General features: G+C 51.3%; 8 protein-coding genes across 8 annotated transcripts; 6 read left to right on the top strand and 2 right to left on the bottom strand.

Annotated features, from left to right (window-relative positions):
- Positions 1–317: 317 nt before the first annotated feature.
- On the top strand, positions 318–1,117 carry M406DRAFT_252981 (PEBP-like protein; the record flags this gene model as incomplete). The annotated part of the gene is made up of 3 exons (XM_040916873.1): positions 318–644; positions 711–915; positions 1,080–1,117. Coding segments are annotated over 3 exons (570 nt in total), but the record flags the coding sequence as incomplete, so codon positions are not given.
- Positions 1,118–1,997: 880 nt separating this feature from the next.
- M406DRAFT_70009 (uncharacterized protein) lies at positions 1,998–3,045 on the bottom strand (the record flags this gene model as incomplete). Its single annotated transcript, XM_040925305.1, has 2 exons — positions 1,998–2,642; positions 2,731–3,045. The coding sequence occupies 2 exons, from the start codon at positions 3,043–3,045 to the stop codon at positions 1,998–2,000; spliced, it is 960 nt and encodes a 319-aa protein (XP_040778867.1).
- A 972-nt stretch (positions 3,046–4,017) lies between these two features.
- On the top strand, positions 4,018–4,365 carry M406DRAFT_233767 (uncharacterized protein; the record flags this gene model as incomplete). Its single annotated transcript, XM_040915948.1, has 1 exon — positions 4,018–4,365. A coding segment is annotated over one exon (348 nt), but the record flags the coding sequence as incomplete, so codon positions are not given.
- Positions 4,366–5,299: 934 nt separating this feature from the next.
- Positions 5,300–6,449, top strand: M406DRAFT_328954 (uncharacterized protein; the record flags this gene model as incomplete). The annotated part of the gene is made up of 4 exons (XM_040920382.1): positions 5,300–5,397; positions 5,468–6,054; positions 6,329–6,397; positions 6,430–6,449. The coding sequence occupies 4 exons, from the start codon at positions 5,300–5,302 to the stop codon at positions 6,447–6,449; spliced, it is 774 nt and encodes a 257-aa protein (XP_040778865.1).
- A 388-nt stretch (positions 6,450–6,837) lies between these two features.
- Positions 6,838–8,688, top strand: M406DRAFT_328953 (uncharacterized protein; the record flags this gene model as incomplete). Its single annotated transcript, XM_040920381.1, has 3 exons — positions 6,838–6,987; positions 7,258–8,463; positions 8,665–8,688. 3 exons carry the CDS (start codon positions 6,838–6,840, stop codon positions 8,686–8,688), a joined length of 1,380 nt encoding a protein of 459 aa, XP_040778864.1.
- Positions 8,689–9,014: 326 nt separating this feature from the next.
- M406DRAFT_90482 (uncharacterized protein) lies at positions 9,015–10,688 on the bottom strand (the record flags this gene model as incomplete). Its single annotated transcript, XM_040926178.1, has 5 exons — positions 10,514–10,688; positions 10,314–10,437; positions 10,157–10,247; positions 9,796–10,075; positions 9,015–9,600 (listed from the first exon to the last, which is right to left on the bottom strand). The coding sequence occupies exons 1-5, from the start codon at positions 10,528–10,530 to the stop codon at positions 9,015–9,017; spliced, it is 1,098 nt and encodes a 365-aa protein (XP_040778863.1). The 5' UTR covers positions 10,531–10,688.
- A 339-nt stretch (positions 10,689–11,027) lies between these two features.
- On the top strand, positions 11,028–11,697 carry M406DRAFT_355753 (uncharacterized protein). Its single transcript, XM_040923245.1, has 2 exons — positions 11,028–11,115; positions 11,170–11,697. The coding sequence occupies exon 2, from the start codon at positions 11,216–11,218 to the stop codon at positions 11,594–11,596; it is 381 nt and encodes a 126-aa protein (XP_040778862.1). The 5' UTR covers positions 11,028–11,115; positions 11,170–11,215; the 3' UTR covers positions 11,597–11,697.
- Positions 11,698–13,205: 1,508 nt separating this feature from the next.
- M406DRAFT_328951 (uncharacterized protein) lies at positions 13,206–14,257 on the top strand (the record flags this gene model as incomplete). The annotated part of the gene is made up of 5 exons (XM_040920380.1): positions 13,206–13,516; positions 13,594–13,895; positions 13,959–14,080; positions 14,128–14,132; positions 14,245–14,257. 5 exons carry the CDS (start codon positions 13,206–13,208, stop codon positions 14,255–14,257), a joined length of 753 nt encoding a protein of 250 aa, XP_040778861.1.
- Positions 14,258–15,627: the final 1,370 nt, after the last annotated feature.

The following is a 15,627-nucleotide window of genomic DNA, read 5'->3' as shown; positions in this document are numbered from 1 at the left end:
CCAATATGGTGTCAGTCAACTTACTCCTGGGACTTCACGCTGTCTTAGCAGCAGGGAGCGTCATGAGGGACCACGGACAGCAGCAACAGGTCATGCTTGATACCACCAGCCACCACAAGACTGTCAAAGATGTTTATCAAGTCAAGAAGGAGTGAGTGACCAATTTTTCATGTACATGGGAAAGTAATGCCAATCTAACTTCACTCCAAGACTGAAACAAGCCGAGATCATCCCTACAGGTCAGTCAAGCCAACCCCTCCAAATAATAGACAGATAATACATTCAGGAACCTGCCATGAACACTGACATCTTTCCCACTCATCAATCAAGTCATTGATGACTTCCTTCCTTCCCTCCTCGTCGAAGCAGAGTGGCCCTCAAAAAACACCTACTCAAACCTCGGAAATACCCTCAAGCCTAAGAACCTTCAAGACCAGCCATCCATCACCCTCACCAGCTCGCCGCCCTCCTCATCCTCCTCATCTGAGTCCCCCACCACCTGCTTCTCCACCAACACAACCTACGTCCTCGCCCTAACCGACCCCGACGCCCCTTCACGAGACAACCCAAAGTGGTCAGAGTTCTGCCACTGGATCGCCACCGGTCTCACCGTGTCCTCATCATCATCCGCTGCCGCCGATGCCGTCACCACTACCACCACCACCACCTCCTCCTGCCCGCCAGTCACCCTGAGTGGGTCCTTCGTCGAGGACCTCATGCCGTACAAGCCACCCGGTCCACCAGAGAAGACGGGCAAGCACAGGTATGTCTTCCTCGTCTTCGTGCCGGCGAATGGGACCTCGGAGCCGTTGGACCTGAGCAAGCCTGGGGATCGGCAGCACTGGGGGTTTGAGTTTGAGGGGGGGAGGGTTGGGGTGCGGCGGTGGGCGCAGGAGAATGGCTTAGTTCCTATTGGTGAGTAGTATGATTTGATCTCTCTTTTTATTTATTCCTTCTCGCTTCTCACTCGAGGGAATGCATATTATCGTCATGCTTCTGCCCGCCCTGAAACACCCACACCCCCACCCCCCTCTTCCGGGTCTTTCTGGGTGCATCCAGTGCTGATGGCTATTTGGAAGCTGCCAATTTTATCTATGCACAGAACAAGAAGCAATGATTCTGGGGACGGGTCTCATGAAGACAATGTCAGAATGCCATTGATATAACCTTGGAAGTTGTGAAAGGCAACAGCTAGGAATTAAGAATTTGCCCTCAAGCCGAGAAAATGGTGCTTCAAAGCTTCTGCTCTGATCTGGGTACATGAAGTTAGGTTCAGCTTACTGTTAAAAGTACCAAGTGAGATCATGAGTGCACTGTATGTAACACGTGAAGACAAAGCAAGGTTCTTCTATCAGAGCCGAGATTGTATTTATTCTTACTTGTATGACTGTTAAATTACAACTCGAATAGTCTAAGTAGCAGCCCATATGATACACAGAGCTTGAACGAATAAGACACAGCATCGCCTCAGTGGTATGACGCGTGCTAGCCGAGCATATCCTCGCTATTTTAAGCTCTTCCTGTCCTTCCAAAGCCCGCTCGTGGACAAGTCATTTCTAGATAGCCTTTTCACGAGCCACTTCGCACGTGACTTGTCTCTTGAAAGGAAGGTCCAACTCTGACCGACCCGATCCCCTTGATTGGAGATCAATGCAGCTGAGTTTCCTCGTTGATTCATCGCCATCGGTAGGTTGACGATCTTTTCCCTCCAGACGACGTGGTGGTGAGCCTCGATACGTGGACGATTCGAAGCATTCACACCGTTGTTGACCAGATATTCATGCCCTGCGCAGACTGCCACCTTGCTCCCCCTCTGCTCCAGAGTCGGTAGCAGAGAAAGTTCCACGACTGCACATGAGTCCGGCTCAGTGACTCTGAAGAAAGCGTCTCAGTCAAGTCTCTCGTGGCTGTCTGCAGGCCATCGCGCTAGAGTGCCCGGGACTTTGTCCTCTTTACTCTATGGCCACCACAAGTGGTGGATGAGCTAGAGAAGCCCTTCAGACCTTGTGCCTGTGCTTCCCTGGAACGGCAAACGAGAATTTTAGCTCTCTTTCCCATACAGACTTTTCGTGTGGGTTTGCTGGAATACCAGGAGCTGTATCGAGAGGTCCATCCTTGAAGGCCTCGACGAACGCAGCGTTGGCAGCTTCGAGTTTCATAACACTTTGGTTGTGTGTCACGTACAAATCGGCCAAAAGATCCCTGATAGCATGCGACCGCGCCATCGCGCTCCAGTAATCGCGCATGGTATTGCGGTCCTTGCGTTCGTCCGGGTGGTGGTCTGGGATCGGTCGAAGGGGCAGGCAACGGACTTGAAGCTCTTTGAAATACTCCTCGGCCCGCAGATGGTTCTCGGTACCATCCTTGAAGATTGCCACTGCCCGGACATCGTAGTTGCGCCGGCGCAGGTCATCGTAGGTCTTGATCGTCTTGTCCACGCCGTCTCCACTGCTGGACCCGACGAGGATGGCAGGCAGTTCTAAGGGGCTGTAGACATCTGCCTGTATGTTTCCAGAAGGCAGACGGCACTCTGGGTCGTCGAGGGTCTCCAGGAACATCCAGCCGCCTGGGGGGTCCAAGTCGGCATGTGCAGCGACATATTCTCGAATACCGGTCAAGAGAGACCTGTCCTTGAGGGCAGTCTTGGTGGTAAGAAGTGATTGTTAGCACTTTGTGAAGAGTGAGTCGAAAAAGGAGTGGGGGAGGATACCAGGGGCGTCCAGAATTTACCTCGTGCTCAGACTGATCTTCGACCGACTTCGCTTGATGGAAGAGGGTTCTGCTCTTGAAAAAGGTGGGCAAGGTTTTCCCCTGCAGCAGCCCAAAGAAGGCACGCTGCACGACTTCGTTGTCAGATGCCTGCAGCTTGCCAATAGTGAGGGGTTTCAGGAAGCCGACATGGTCGCGGGCCCCCTTGGCACGCTTCGATCGCGCAGCAGCCCAGGCCAGGATGGTCGAGAAGACAGTCTTGCCCACGCCCTGGTGCGTGCCCCAGATCTGGTACACGCGCAGGGCGGGATGAAAAATGCGACTGGGCGACTGCATGGCCAGTAGCACTGAGTGTGGGAAGGTGAATGCTGTTGCGATTCGGTGGATGGATGCCTGCGCTCCAATCTCATGTCCAGATTCAATTCATCTTGATGAGAACCTTCCCGTGTTCATGAGTTTTTCAGGGTTATGGTGTCAGGGTTAGGGTACTACCCTGTCAGGGTTAGTTTGGCCCTGCTTCAGCCCCAGTTCCTGAACTGTACCATGACTGTGGAAACAACAAGCACGGAGTGACCCAAGAAAATAGGAAGAAAGCAGATTAAAATTTAGGAGAGAAATTTTTACTGATATCGTAAGATTTGCCAGCACAAATATTTTCTTCCTTCTGCTTCTTCCGAAAAGAAAAATTACAAGACCCCGGCCTCTCTACCCACCATTCTTCTATGCTCAAAACATCCTTCCAAACTTCATTTGAGCATGCGAGTTTTGGTTTCCCTTTCCATTCTTTTCATTGCTTCTTCTTCTTCAAGCATGAAATTGTTGGAAGTTTGCAAACAGGTCATTCGAAATGTCTCTTAATCGGCCTAATGCATGGTCGTTGAGTGTGGCACCTGAGTTAGCTCTAATGCTTCTCCTTCTCTCACAAGCCACTTGATGCACACCCATCAATGCCCTTGTTCCTTCTTGTCGAAATAGGACAATGCAGTCTTTGTCTCGTTAACAGCGTTGCATTGTGAGGAACAATGCATCTGTTTCGCTGGAGGATCTGGGTTCATCATACTACACAAATTAAAACGGCTCTACTAGATTATATAAATAGGGCCAAGTCACAGGTGAGACTTGATTAGTTCGCAAGAAGACTGAGCAAACTATTTCTTGTGATCGAACAAGGTTTTCCAATCGCCTTCATCCGTCTAATCACGTCTCATCAGGCGTCCCCGGAAAACGGAAGACCTTACTATTATACTCGCTGCTAAAATGGCTCACAATGTCAGGCTGGACTTGGCTGAGGCTCTCTTCAAAAGTACTCCATGCTCTAATTTCCTACCATACCCCCAGATCACCCTTTACACTGACCAAAAAGCCAGCCTCGGGCTATGCGGCATCTGCCAGGCCACCCAGCTCGAACTCCGCCATGAGGACGACAGCCTCTCAGGGGCAGCACTGACGATCCTTCCTTGTGGCCATGTGGCCTGCCAGAAGTGCATGGATAAATGTCTCAAGCGCAAACCAGAGTGTCCCTTCTGCCGGCTCCCGCTCGGCTACGAACTCTGCTCGCATTCCCTGAAGGGCCGTGTGATCACCAGGGAGAATCTTCTTTCTCTGCCCGAGACCATCCCCATGGGTGGCATAATTCCGGACCAGTGTGCCAAGTGCTGTGTTGCGTCGAACAAGGTCGCGAGCGAAACTATACTGACGAGTCTGAGTGAGAGCTTCCAGCTGATGTATTCACAGTATCAGAAGGCTGACGAGCGTCAGAAAGCTGCAATCAAGTATCGGCTTGTGACTTTGCAGCAGCAGTTCAAGATTGTCGCAAATAAGCTGTCAACGGAGGCCACTGCTGCGTTTACCTCTCAGTGGTAATCAGACAATATTCGTTTTGCCTTCGTGATTGATTATTACACAAGGTAGGTCAAACCTAGAAAGGCTCCATCCATCTTTGCGATCCTTGAAAGTGAGTACTTCAGTCGTAGCGAGTAGTAGCAAGAAATATATTACACTATATCATAGCATCCTATTATTCATTCTATTTTCCCTTGCAGTGCTGTGTAAGACAACTATTCAGAGAAGGCCTTGATACATTAGTACAGATGGGACATCCTAGCAGCATCCTGAAGGCAATCTTAAACTTCCGGTACAGCTGACGATTTCGCTGTCGAACCCAAATCAGATAATGGAAATTCGTATAATTTTGTCTTTACTGATACCATGTCCGTTTCCATACATCCTCCGACCAAGCCTTTGTTCGACTTGAATTCCTATGCTATTTTTAAATTCTTTGCCCCGTCTTCGACGGAAAAGTCGAGTTCCCGTCAAAGGACTAAGCTCACCCACGACAGCGAAAGTACCGCTACGCTGCTCTCAAGCAGATGCCATTGTCACACCATTGTAGGTCATCCTCCTGAAAAATGTGTCAGCTCGTGGTAATTTCAAGCTCTTTGATCTTCTCGGTCTGGGGTTTCTTGGATACCAATTCATTTCTCTTTTTCAAGGGCACCACAGCTCCTTATCAACCGTTGCATTCCACAATCATCAAAACAAAAGACTAACTCAATATTCCTTCAGTCGAAACGTGAACATCATGGTCACAATGAAGCGCAATAAGGAAGTAGATCAAGAGACCCGTGAAGCCCACGAGTTGATCGAAACGTATATTCTGAAGTCCCAGAATGAGCATTTCCATAAGCTGTATGTTATCATCCCTGCGATCTACTTCGTCAAGTTTATCAGGTAAGCCACGTTCTGATCGTTCCAACAGAGGCTACCAGGTCTTCGACTTCGCCAACAATGTTGGTTACTACTGGGATCTCAGCAGAAATGGACATTACCTCAAGGTCTGGAACATAATCCGCTCAGAACACAACTTCGTATACACGGTGACCCAATTCGTACGAGGTCTCGACGCCGAAGCCCAGAACCCCGAGATCGATGAGGGTTCAAGAGGCTGCGCCAGAGGCCTGTTGCACGTCTGCGAGAAGCTCCTCCACAGGGCCACCGCGCTTCACCTAGAGGCGCAGGAACAGGCTCTTCAGGCCGGGAGCGGGATGGAGGCACGTCAAGACCTCGCCGAGGAAGAGAGGATGTGGGCAGACGAGGCACCGCCATCCTGGGCGTTCCTACGCACATATCACCTCATCCAGGCCAATGTTTTCGAGGTGGGCAGACCTGCGCGGCCGCCTCTGATGCCGTGGGACCAGAAGCCGGTTGAGCTTTCTGCTGGCGAGAAAGGCTCCGATGGCTCGAGCAGCGCTGAGTCTGGACGGTTGGCTGGGTTGAACTCGACAGAACCAGCTTCAACGGGAGAGGTTTCGACAGAAAAAGAAGGCTCATCGCATGTTCCTCAGAGTGCGTTCCTACCTCAATCACCTCGACCTTGTTCTCTGGTCGACAAACCAAGTTCGGTCTCGGAAAGGAGCTCCGAAAAGACCCATGCTTTTTCTGAGGAGACTGTTCCTCTGTCTGTTGAGTTTCAGACCACATCACATCAAGCTGAGAATGAACCACCATCATCACCAATACCACTTGAAAAGACACCACGTAGGATAATCCACCCGATACAGAAGTCCCAGTCCTTCGCTAATTCTTCCAGCTGGCGCTAACTATGATATTCAAGACGCAGGCGATACACCGAGGGCCAAGGCTCTGGCTGCATATCTCCTGGAGGATTTTCCTTCAGAAGAAGATTGTAGTAATGAATCACCCTCGCACCCGTTACCAAAGTCGACATCGAGGCCGAGTAGTGGAGCACACGGCCTACAATGCACGGCAGATTTTAAACCTTCCATGAAAAGCGGCCTTCGTGGAATCGCTCCGCCAGGTAGTAATCATTCAGGATCAGTGCGATACCCAGTCCTACCAACATTGGAAGACGAAGGACAACACCCGTTATATCCAAAACTACCAGCAATTTCTAAGCCCGTAATACCTTTACCGAGACCAAACACTAAACTAGTCCAGAATCCCATGCCGTCGCCACCAGAAACTACAAGCTCAGAGACCATCCGATTCTCGCATAAAAGAGCGCCTTCGTCATCAAGCACAGCAAAAGAAAATACTGGCATTGCAATACCCATTCCTTCTACTCCTATTCTTCATCCTAGAAGTCCCGTACAACAACCTAAAGGTATCATGGAGGCATTAACATTTACATCCACGATCCTACCACGGACCAAAATCGACACCCGTCTGGCCCTTGCATCTGCGAAGACCCGGACTTCTGCCACCAGAGTACAGGCTGAGAAACATCGCACATTGCTTAAAGGTCCACAGTCGCTTAAGGTAGGCCAGACAGCGAAGAGGGTCACGTTTGGCGGAGTAGATATGAAGAAGTTCAGTCAGGACAAGACGGTTCTTCTACCAACAAAAGGTCTCGGCTTATCAGGGCGAACACACCTCGAGAGCTACAGCAACCCATACCCGTCCCTACCTGATCCATCACAATTTGACCGAGAAATGGATAGCGATTCTTGGTCAGGATTGCTCTTGCAATATGCATGGGTCCAGGCTTTTAAAAGATCCCAGCTGGCTCATTGGCGAACCATTGCCCAGGAAACAATCGGGAAAGAGGAGTGTCTCAACCTCGAAGGGAATCACGACGCAATATTGAAGGCAGGTCTCTTTGATCAGTGGAGACAGAGAGCTCTAGGGTATGAGTACGACGCCAATCGCAGGACCCAATCCAATCAAGGAATCATCAATTCCAACGTATTGCAAGAGGCGAAACGGTCGCAAAAAGTCAAGTCAAGAGCGAAAGCACCCCTCAGTCCGTCAAGTACATCCCAACCGCCAGGCCCGACAGACGAGCTCGAACGCCTTCTTGCTCTCAAACCACGACCGCAGCTCACATATGACAGCTTCATGTTCAACATGAACCAGGCGAGCGCGTACGAGGCCCTCTCGAGGCGTACGAAGACCGAACCAAGCTCAGTCGAGCTGGCATGGTTTGAGAGCTTCATCCGCCGGCTGGAGAAATACGTCGAGGCCTGCACCATCCACCGCAACCTGTACCTGCGTGCGCTCAGGGAGATGCCTTCCGCCCTTCTCATGGGGTGCCTGCGATTCCAAGAGGCAGACCTTGAGGTTCTCGTCGCTGACGCCGAATCCGTCGTCTGCCAGCAGCCCACTAGACGACGAGGAGAAACAACCCCAAGCTCCGAGACAGACCAAGAGCGAGCATGGCGGAAACAGTTCGAGCAGGACTTTCCCTACGGGCCCAAGGCACTTCAGACGCGAGGGACAGGGCTGCGCTGTGCATGGTATGCCCTCCAGCTCAGCATAAAACACCAGTTCCCCGACGTGCCCGTGCCGACGCTGCACGAGCTGCAGTCCATCTTCAACCACCTGGCCGACAGTGTGCACCCCGACCTGCAGATGAGCAACAGCAACATGTTCAGGATCGACCAGGCCATCAGGGTCGGGGTGGCCTGGCTCAACCGGTGGAACGTCGAGGCGTGCGTCGGTGTGGCGTACAAGAACGACGACCAGCTGTTTTACGCGCAGATCCCTGTCCAAAATTTCGACCGCCGCCTCCACAGGGTGCTCTGGATCCACAACGATAACCTCTCCGTGGGTGACTGGAGCGGCGCACACTTCTCTGGACTGCGGGGTGTGACCATGCAAGAGTCGGAAGAGCGCCTCGCGCCGTTGACGTGGAGTCTTACGCGGGCGGACGAGCCCTCGACGGTGAGAGGGTGGCGGAGGCTGACTCGCAACCTGGCAGCGCTCGACAGACACAAGGGCAGTTACGGAGACGAGGTAAGGAGGTATGATTATTCATACTATGCGAAATGGGCGAGCAGGCAGGTCGAATGGCTCGAAAAGCCGCCGGTGGGTATGACGGATCTAGTTTATGTCGGGCCTGAGAGTGGGCTCGCTGTGAGGATTGCAGGGTGGAGGGAAGCATTAGACGCATACAAGGAGAAGCAAAAGCTGCTAACTGTAGATGATTGATTGAAGGACGAGTCTGCTAAGTGGACCTAGAGGATGAGTGGAGAATAGAAGCAGGGCATCGTGTGTTCTTGTTAATTCTTATTTTTGGCATTTCAGAGTATTTGGGGGATAAGTTTGCAAAATTGCATCGGTACGATCATAGAGGGGACGCTGAATAGACAACCTGCTTGAAGGAAGAAGCTCTGGTAGCGAGGTGAGGATGTGACAACATCATGAGAACAAAAGGGGACGCCAGCAAGGTATGGAAAATAAAATTCCAGTATACACGCTGGTTCGTCTAACCCGCTAAAATTCCCACCAGCCTCAACGAGGTATCAATTCTGCGATCGGCTCCAGTCCAAACAACAATTCCCCAATCATAAGAAGTAATCAGCAACTGGCTTCTTGGCCGGCATGCCCCTCGAGTCCTGTGGAGCCGCCTGGAATACTCTGTAACGCCTGGCCGGTCCCATATCCAATGGAATCTCATTCTCCGTCATGGATTCTCGGGTGGGCACGCCATTACTCCGATTCACATCCCCGTTGCTCCTGGAGAAGACTCCCAACCCGGAGTCATCCTCGAATAGCTCCAATATCGCGGCGACATTTCCACAGCGGTAGCAGTAGTTTGGCGCTGACCAAACAGTGACGATGCTTGTGTCAAACATCTCCTTGAAGCCCTCCATGACGAGCTGATGCGCCCGTGCAATCAGCGACAGGTTGTTCTTGTGGTTGAAAGATCTGACGATGTCGGCTCCAAACAGGAAACCAGCGCCCCGCGGCGACAGGCCCCAGCCATCAATGTCGTCAGGGTCAGACCACAGGAGGTCGCACATGGCGCCCTCGTGTGGGACCTCCTGCTTGCGGTCGAGCATGCGAATCTTGTCCACGCTGTCTACCAGAGGGGAGAGACCGCCATGAACGCATAAGACGGCGCCTGCAGGATTGCCCACGGAACCGCCACTTGAGCCCGATGCGCCGGAGCCCGGGGGTCCAGTCTTGTCGCCGCTGCCACTGCTGCCGCCACCACCACTAGCTGCTGCTCCGCCGTTGGGACTCTTAGCAGGCTGTTCAGCATCCACTGGCCGGCGCGGAAAGCGGCTGATCACTTGTCGATCTGAGTTGCAGACTTCGATCTCTGTGTTCTGCTCTCGGTACTCTCTGGCGGTGGATGTTTCGGTGGCAGGGTAGAGGATGTTGGACGTGCCTAGCACGATAGCGCCCAGGGCGAGGTAGTCGAAGACGTCACAACAGTACCGCCACACATTCGCGCTACCGTACTTCCTAAGGCACTCGTCGTAGAAGCCGTATACTGTTGTTATCTGTCGGGACTCGTGGTTGCCCCGGATGAGGGTCATGCGGTCTGGGTAGCGGACTTTGAGGCATAGGAGGAGGAGAAAGGATTCGAGGGAGTAGAAGCCGCGGTCGACAAAATCGCCTAAATAAAAGAAAAGGTCAGCGTGCGTGGTTCAAGGCCCGGCAAAGGGAAAGCGACAAAGGGGACGAGGCATCCTCATACCCATAAACAGGTAGTTGGTGTCTGGGACATCGCCGCCCACTCTGAAGAGCTCCATCAGATCATGGAACTGGCCATGAATATCGCCGCATATCTACCACAATCATCAGCGAGTCCATCCAATAGTAATTTTTATGTGCATCAGATTTCATCTGCATACCGTCACGGGCGCGCAGACTGTGACGACATTGCCCTCTTCTATCAATAACTCCCTCGCCTTGTGGCAGATCTCGCGGACCTGGGCCTCTGGTATCGGACGACATGCTCGCAGCTGTGCGATGGCTCTATGGCGCGCATGATTAGCATGCGACTGGCGACAGAAAAACACTCAACCGCTCGTGGGTAAATATATGCGCTCACTTGTCGAGGTCGCTCATCTTCGCAACTTCTCCAGGTTGCGACTGCGCAGCCTCAACAACAAAAGGGCCCTGCAGTTATCCTCGATCGATCGGGGCTATCTCATCACGTGGTGTATCTTTTCGTTTGCGTACTGTTTCGGCAGCTAGTCTCTGGGTATTGTATTTCGTAATGTTGTCAAGAAGACACTGTTGGATTGGAAGAAGTTGGTTAATGTGGAGGCAGAAAGCCAAGGATGGAGTCGTCGTCTAAAAAAGATCCGCGATGCAACAATGTAACGCGGCTCGTGCAGGCATGGCACTTCCCCAGATTTCAGATAATGCATGGCACTGAGGCCCATAAAAACTTGCCTAGAGCCTCTTCCACCGGCAGGCTCAGGCGACCAGTGCGCTAGATTTCCAGCTGGCCCCGGTGGGTTGTTTGTCCTGGGAATTGGCCAATCAGCTTGCCATTATTTAGAGCTTGCCTAGCAAGTCTCGCGATTTTTCGACCCTGTACATTCCGTCACCTTTGTCACCTCACCTCTGCTCTCACCTGGACCAGACCCAACAACTTCACACAATTGGGCTTTGGTACTTAGTAAAGGAAACCTTTCTAGGCCCCTTGTAAGTCCTAACAATGCCAGCAGCCTCCCTTCCAAACACCTAATCAGTCTACAGACCCTCCTTCCGTGCGTCTTCACTCTCAACCCGACCGACCGACATCATGCCACCCCCACATCTACATCCCAGGTCCCGAATGACCTCGTCCCTCTTCGCAACAACGATGCTTGCTAGCTTCTTTGTGGTGGCTCTACCCCATGTCCTTCCATGTCCTGCCCCAAGGGTCGCCTACGCAGACGGAGAAATAATAGAAGACGCGAATGGCAGGAGGCGGCGGAGGCGGAGAGTACAGCCGCAAGAGCCCGTGATCAGGGACGGCATAGTACATTTCGACGGTCTGGCCCAGGAAGACTTGATGGAGCAGGAAGGGAGGAGAGGCAAACGCGAATGCCCCGTTCCCAAACCCGGCGGTCGGGTGGGCGAGCTCCTAGGCTTTCGGAAGGCGGACGACGAGGACAACACTGGCAGCAGCAGCAAGCCATAACATCGAGCTCCGCAGCGCCACACTCGACATCGACAAGGCTTATGCAGTGCGCTCGCCTCTTGGATGTCGACAATGTCCAGGTCGAATGGACCTAAGAGACGACACGACTTCCAAAATCCACTTTCCAGAACGATGCATAATAGAACGCAGCACAACGGTGTCCAGATACCATCTCAGGATACCAGAATTGACACCGCGGCCTGCGACTGGTCGACAGTCGACACACCGAAAGGGCCGTGGTAGACAGTCCAAGCCGCCCCGTGCACAAAGCTCACGCCCCGCGCATGTGAGGAAGTTGATCCAACTTCTGTTAGTCGCAACGTCAAGGACTGGGGCCGGTGCCCAACTTGGCATAATATGGGGAGGACGATGTATATTATCTGAAGCGTTTTTGCAGCATCAGAGCAATACTACAAACTTTGAAGTATCACATGCATGGCCCAAACAAGCAACTTCTCATGTTTCTACAGCATGTCATTTTTGAATTCTGGGCAAAGTGATGATACTCTAGCAACGCTGCGGCTCAAGCCTGAGTGTTGTATTCGCAACGATGAATCCAACCTGAACATAAAAAGTCTCTGCAGCCGTACAAGCGTGGTATTCTTGATGATTCAAATGATGTGATAGCTTCACATCTTTACAGTCACGCTCTCAAGTTTTTCTCAGCACACTGACAATATTCTGAATCTTATGATACGAGAACTGAACAGGACTTCTTCATACTTAGAGTTGTATCAGAATGCAGATCCCAACCAACGCTTGGAATTTTTCTCAGCTGCCAAAGTCTACAAGGCCGAGACTTTGTCAGTGCGCCACCACATAGGATGATCTGTGTTCCGGTTGCAGGAGTTCATTCAGTATCTGTTGTACAGAATCTCTGTACTTCATCATAAACAGGGTTCATCTTCATCGGCTTCCCAAGGCGTTTCGTTTCCTAGTAATATGTCCGTGGCTCAGTATCAGCAGAAGGATGACTGCTAAGCCCCCTCGGATGACGGCTATCTTGTCTCACTTTGCAGCATTTTTAAGCTTGAAATATGACGGCGAACCCCTATTTTGTCAGAGTGTGCAGCTGCCATCTTATCTTTTGGGGTCGAAACTTAAAGGACGTACCGGCATTGTCGACCGGGTGTTTCATGGTGCCGTTCAATATCCTCAGCTACGTATAAGGGCCAAAAGTTTGAAATGTGGTGGATGGGTGAGCAAACCCGTGCGCCACGTTTACTGTCCCTGTGATGTCTAGACGCCTTCTAGCCTCAGCTTACAAAGTTAATAAAGGCGTATCAATGGCAAGGCCCATTCGAGTTTCATCGACAGCAACTATGTCTGCATGGGCTCATCGGTTCTGGGGATGTCCGTTCATGTTAGGTAGGGAAGAGCGAGAGAACTGTTACTTATAAGACTGCTTGAGTCTGATCATTTCCTCTATTCCGGGCGCCCATGATCATGCCGGACAAAATCCATTCCTTTGTGCCTTAAGACATTCTTTGAGACGGGGACGTATTTGCGTGTAGTCTGAACGCCTCATCAAGATGTGACAGTCGCATTACACTCATCTATCCGGCCTTCATTCTAGTCAGGGCAGAAGCTCCATACATTCTCAGTAACCATGAAGCTGTCAACACTCATTCTCGTGTGTGCCGGTATGGCACTGGCCAAGAAAGGCAGCGGTGACAAGACAAATGGAGGCAAGGGGACGGGCGCAACCAGCGCGCAGAGCAATTCGACTGCAGTGAACAATTATAACAACAATTCAAATTTGACGGCTTTGGCGACCAACAACAGCAGTACTGCCATCACAAACACGACACTGGCTTCTTCCAATAATTTTGGTAGCAATACTAACGTGAATGCGGGTGCTTTGACCGGCCAAGAGAACGGCGCGGCTTGCATCAGCGTTGACGCCCTGAACAACGTCAAGTGAGTAAGACTTGTGTGGTGTAATGCACACAGTAAAGCCTAGTTGATATCACTAACAAGTATCCTTCCCATCATAGCGCCGCAGATGTCAACCTTGCTATGGTCGATTCAGTTTCTGATATTCGTGGGGCCATCAACCTGCAAGATCCCCTATCTATCGCCGAGGGCATTGTGGTGCTTATGGACGGCTTCTGCCTGGGCCAGACTGTCGATTTGAACGCCCTCCTCGGTCTCGGTATTGATGACGAGGCGAACATATTCCTTGAGCTCGCACAGCTAGCTCAGCTCGAGTCTCTCGGCTTTCTCAACGGAGACGGCGTTCAGAGTCTCGTCGAGTCCAATCTCCTATTCAATGGCAATGGAAATGTCTTTAATCTGGGTAAGCACATGATATCGTCAAAGGCCAGCATCGATCTTTATAACTTACACCAATGTTTCTCAGCTGGTGTCAAGCGCGAAGTTGGGACAACGAAAGCCGCCATGGAGGATGCCACCGCACGGCGTAGCAAAATCCGCAGAACCCGCATCAAGGGACGATCATGCAACGCGACCCTCAACACCGGAGTTCAAAATTTACCATTGTGCAATGGTGCCAACACTGCTGTTCCCAGTGGATGTGAGTCTGTCTTGTCCTTCCTATCTACCTTGTGCTGGAGAATTGCATCAAGGCACCAACATTGACTGAATTGGAAATAGAATCGGAGTGACTAGAGCAACTAGACTAACAGTACTACCGATTGAAATCAGAAGCAAGGTTGTGCTAGGTCGAGAATTCTGTGTAGAGGGATTACAAAGAGAGTGGAATGATGCTAGTTATGGAAGTTTGGTGCTGGACCCCAGCTTCTGCATCTTGATGATAAATACTAGGATATCTTGTTCGATCTTCATTTCCGATTCAGTGTCTCCAGCCTCGATCTTTTCTCCTTCTTTTTATTTGAGGGGCTGATGATAGCTAGCGGCTTCCTGAAGTCTCGCAAAGAATGACAGTAGTATTCTCGATTGGAGAAAAATAGTAACCTTCAATCAGACCACACGTGAAGTCAACATTCGAAGGCCTCCAAGGTTGAATGTCTTTGGCCATGAATGCATTTCACTGTATCTTGATCAGCCGATGCAACCACACAATGCCCTGACCACAATCTCGCGAGTACCAAAAGTTTCTGACCAGCAATTCCCAATTGTGCTGGTTGGTTCATTAATGCAAGTTTTCAGACAACGGTGGCCAGAGCGAGGAAGGAGGTACAGCTGCCGGACCATGAGTTTATGCCTTAAGTGATGATTTGCGTCTAGTCTGCTGGCTGCGACGGTTTGAGATGAGGATCTTGGCCCCTAACCAGTCAACCGAACCTCAGGAATTAACGTCGGCATGGGCCGTGTTGAGACCCCCCTGCCCCGTTGTGCCCACCTCCAATACCTTAAATCACTCCGCACCAATGAAGGAAACCGATTCAGACCTGTCAGGCTCAGCCTTGGCCCCATGGGGGTGCGAGGTGGAACTCATGTCTGCCCTATAGATCCACTATCTGCCGTCTTTGGTCACTGCGACAGCGAGTACCATATTCACGCCCAGCCGACCTGACAAGTCCTCCCTCTCGGAACTCTACGTCTCCTCCACACCACCTTTTTTTTTTTTTTTTCTGGTCCCGCCATGACAACGCTTTTTTCACAATTTGAAACAACGATCTGGTCGGCGAGCCGTACATCATCGACCTCACTCTTTCGACCACGCAAGTGCCGGTCGTCTCTCCCGTATCTTGCATGGCGCCAAGCGGCCTTGGTCGGAACTGAGAAAGCGCACCATTGTGAAAACAACCTGCATAGTATATTTTACCTAAAGAAGTGTCTACCTGTAGGATGATTTCATGTCTGGTCTCTTCAAGCTTTTTGGGATAATACATCCGTATCATATTGCCTCAAGTACTAAGTAAAGAGTCAGTAATTATCTGCTCTTCTACATGCTGCATCATTTATCACGCCTTACGGCGACCACGACAGCGATTCAGGCTGCCCATACCATAGCCTCGAAGGAGAATAAGGTGAGTTTATCGAGCATTAAGGTTATCCCGAACCCCTGATGGTTCCGTCCCCCACTTTTCCCGAGAATCCATACC

Source organism: Cryphonectria parasitica (genome assembly GCF_011745365.1).
Source record: "Cryphonectria parasitica EP155 unplaced genomic scaffold M406scaffold_3, whole genome shotgun sequence".
In the NCBI taxonomy this organism is placed as follows: domain Eukaryota; kingdom Fungi; phylum Ascomycota; class Sordariomycetes; order Diaporthales; family Cryphonectriaceae; genus Cryphonectria; species Cryphonectria parasitica.
This window is presented reverse-complemented; position numbering and strand designations above follow the sequence as displayed.

What these genes read in the sequence shown, in the direction of transcription:
- M406DRAFT_355753 (XM_040923245.1), top strand. Translation starts at nt 11,216, where the DNA reads ATGCCACCCCCACATCTACATCCCAGGTCCCGAATGACCTCGTCCCTC.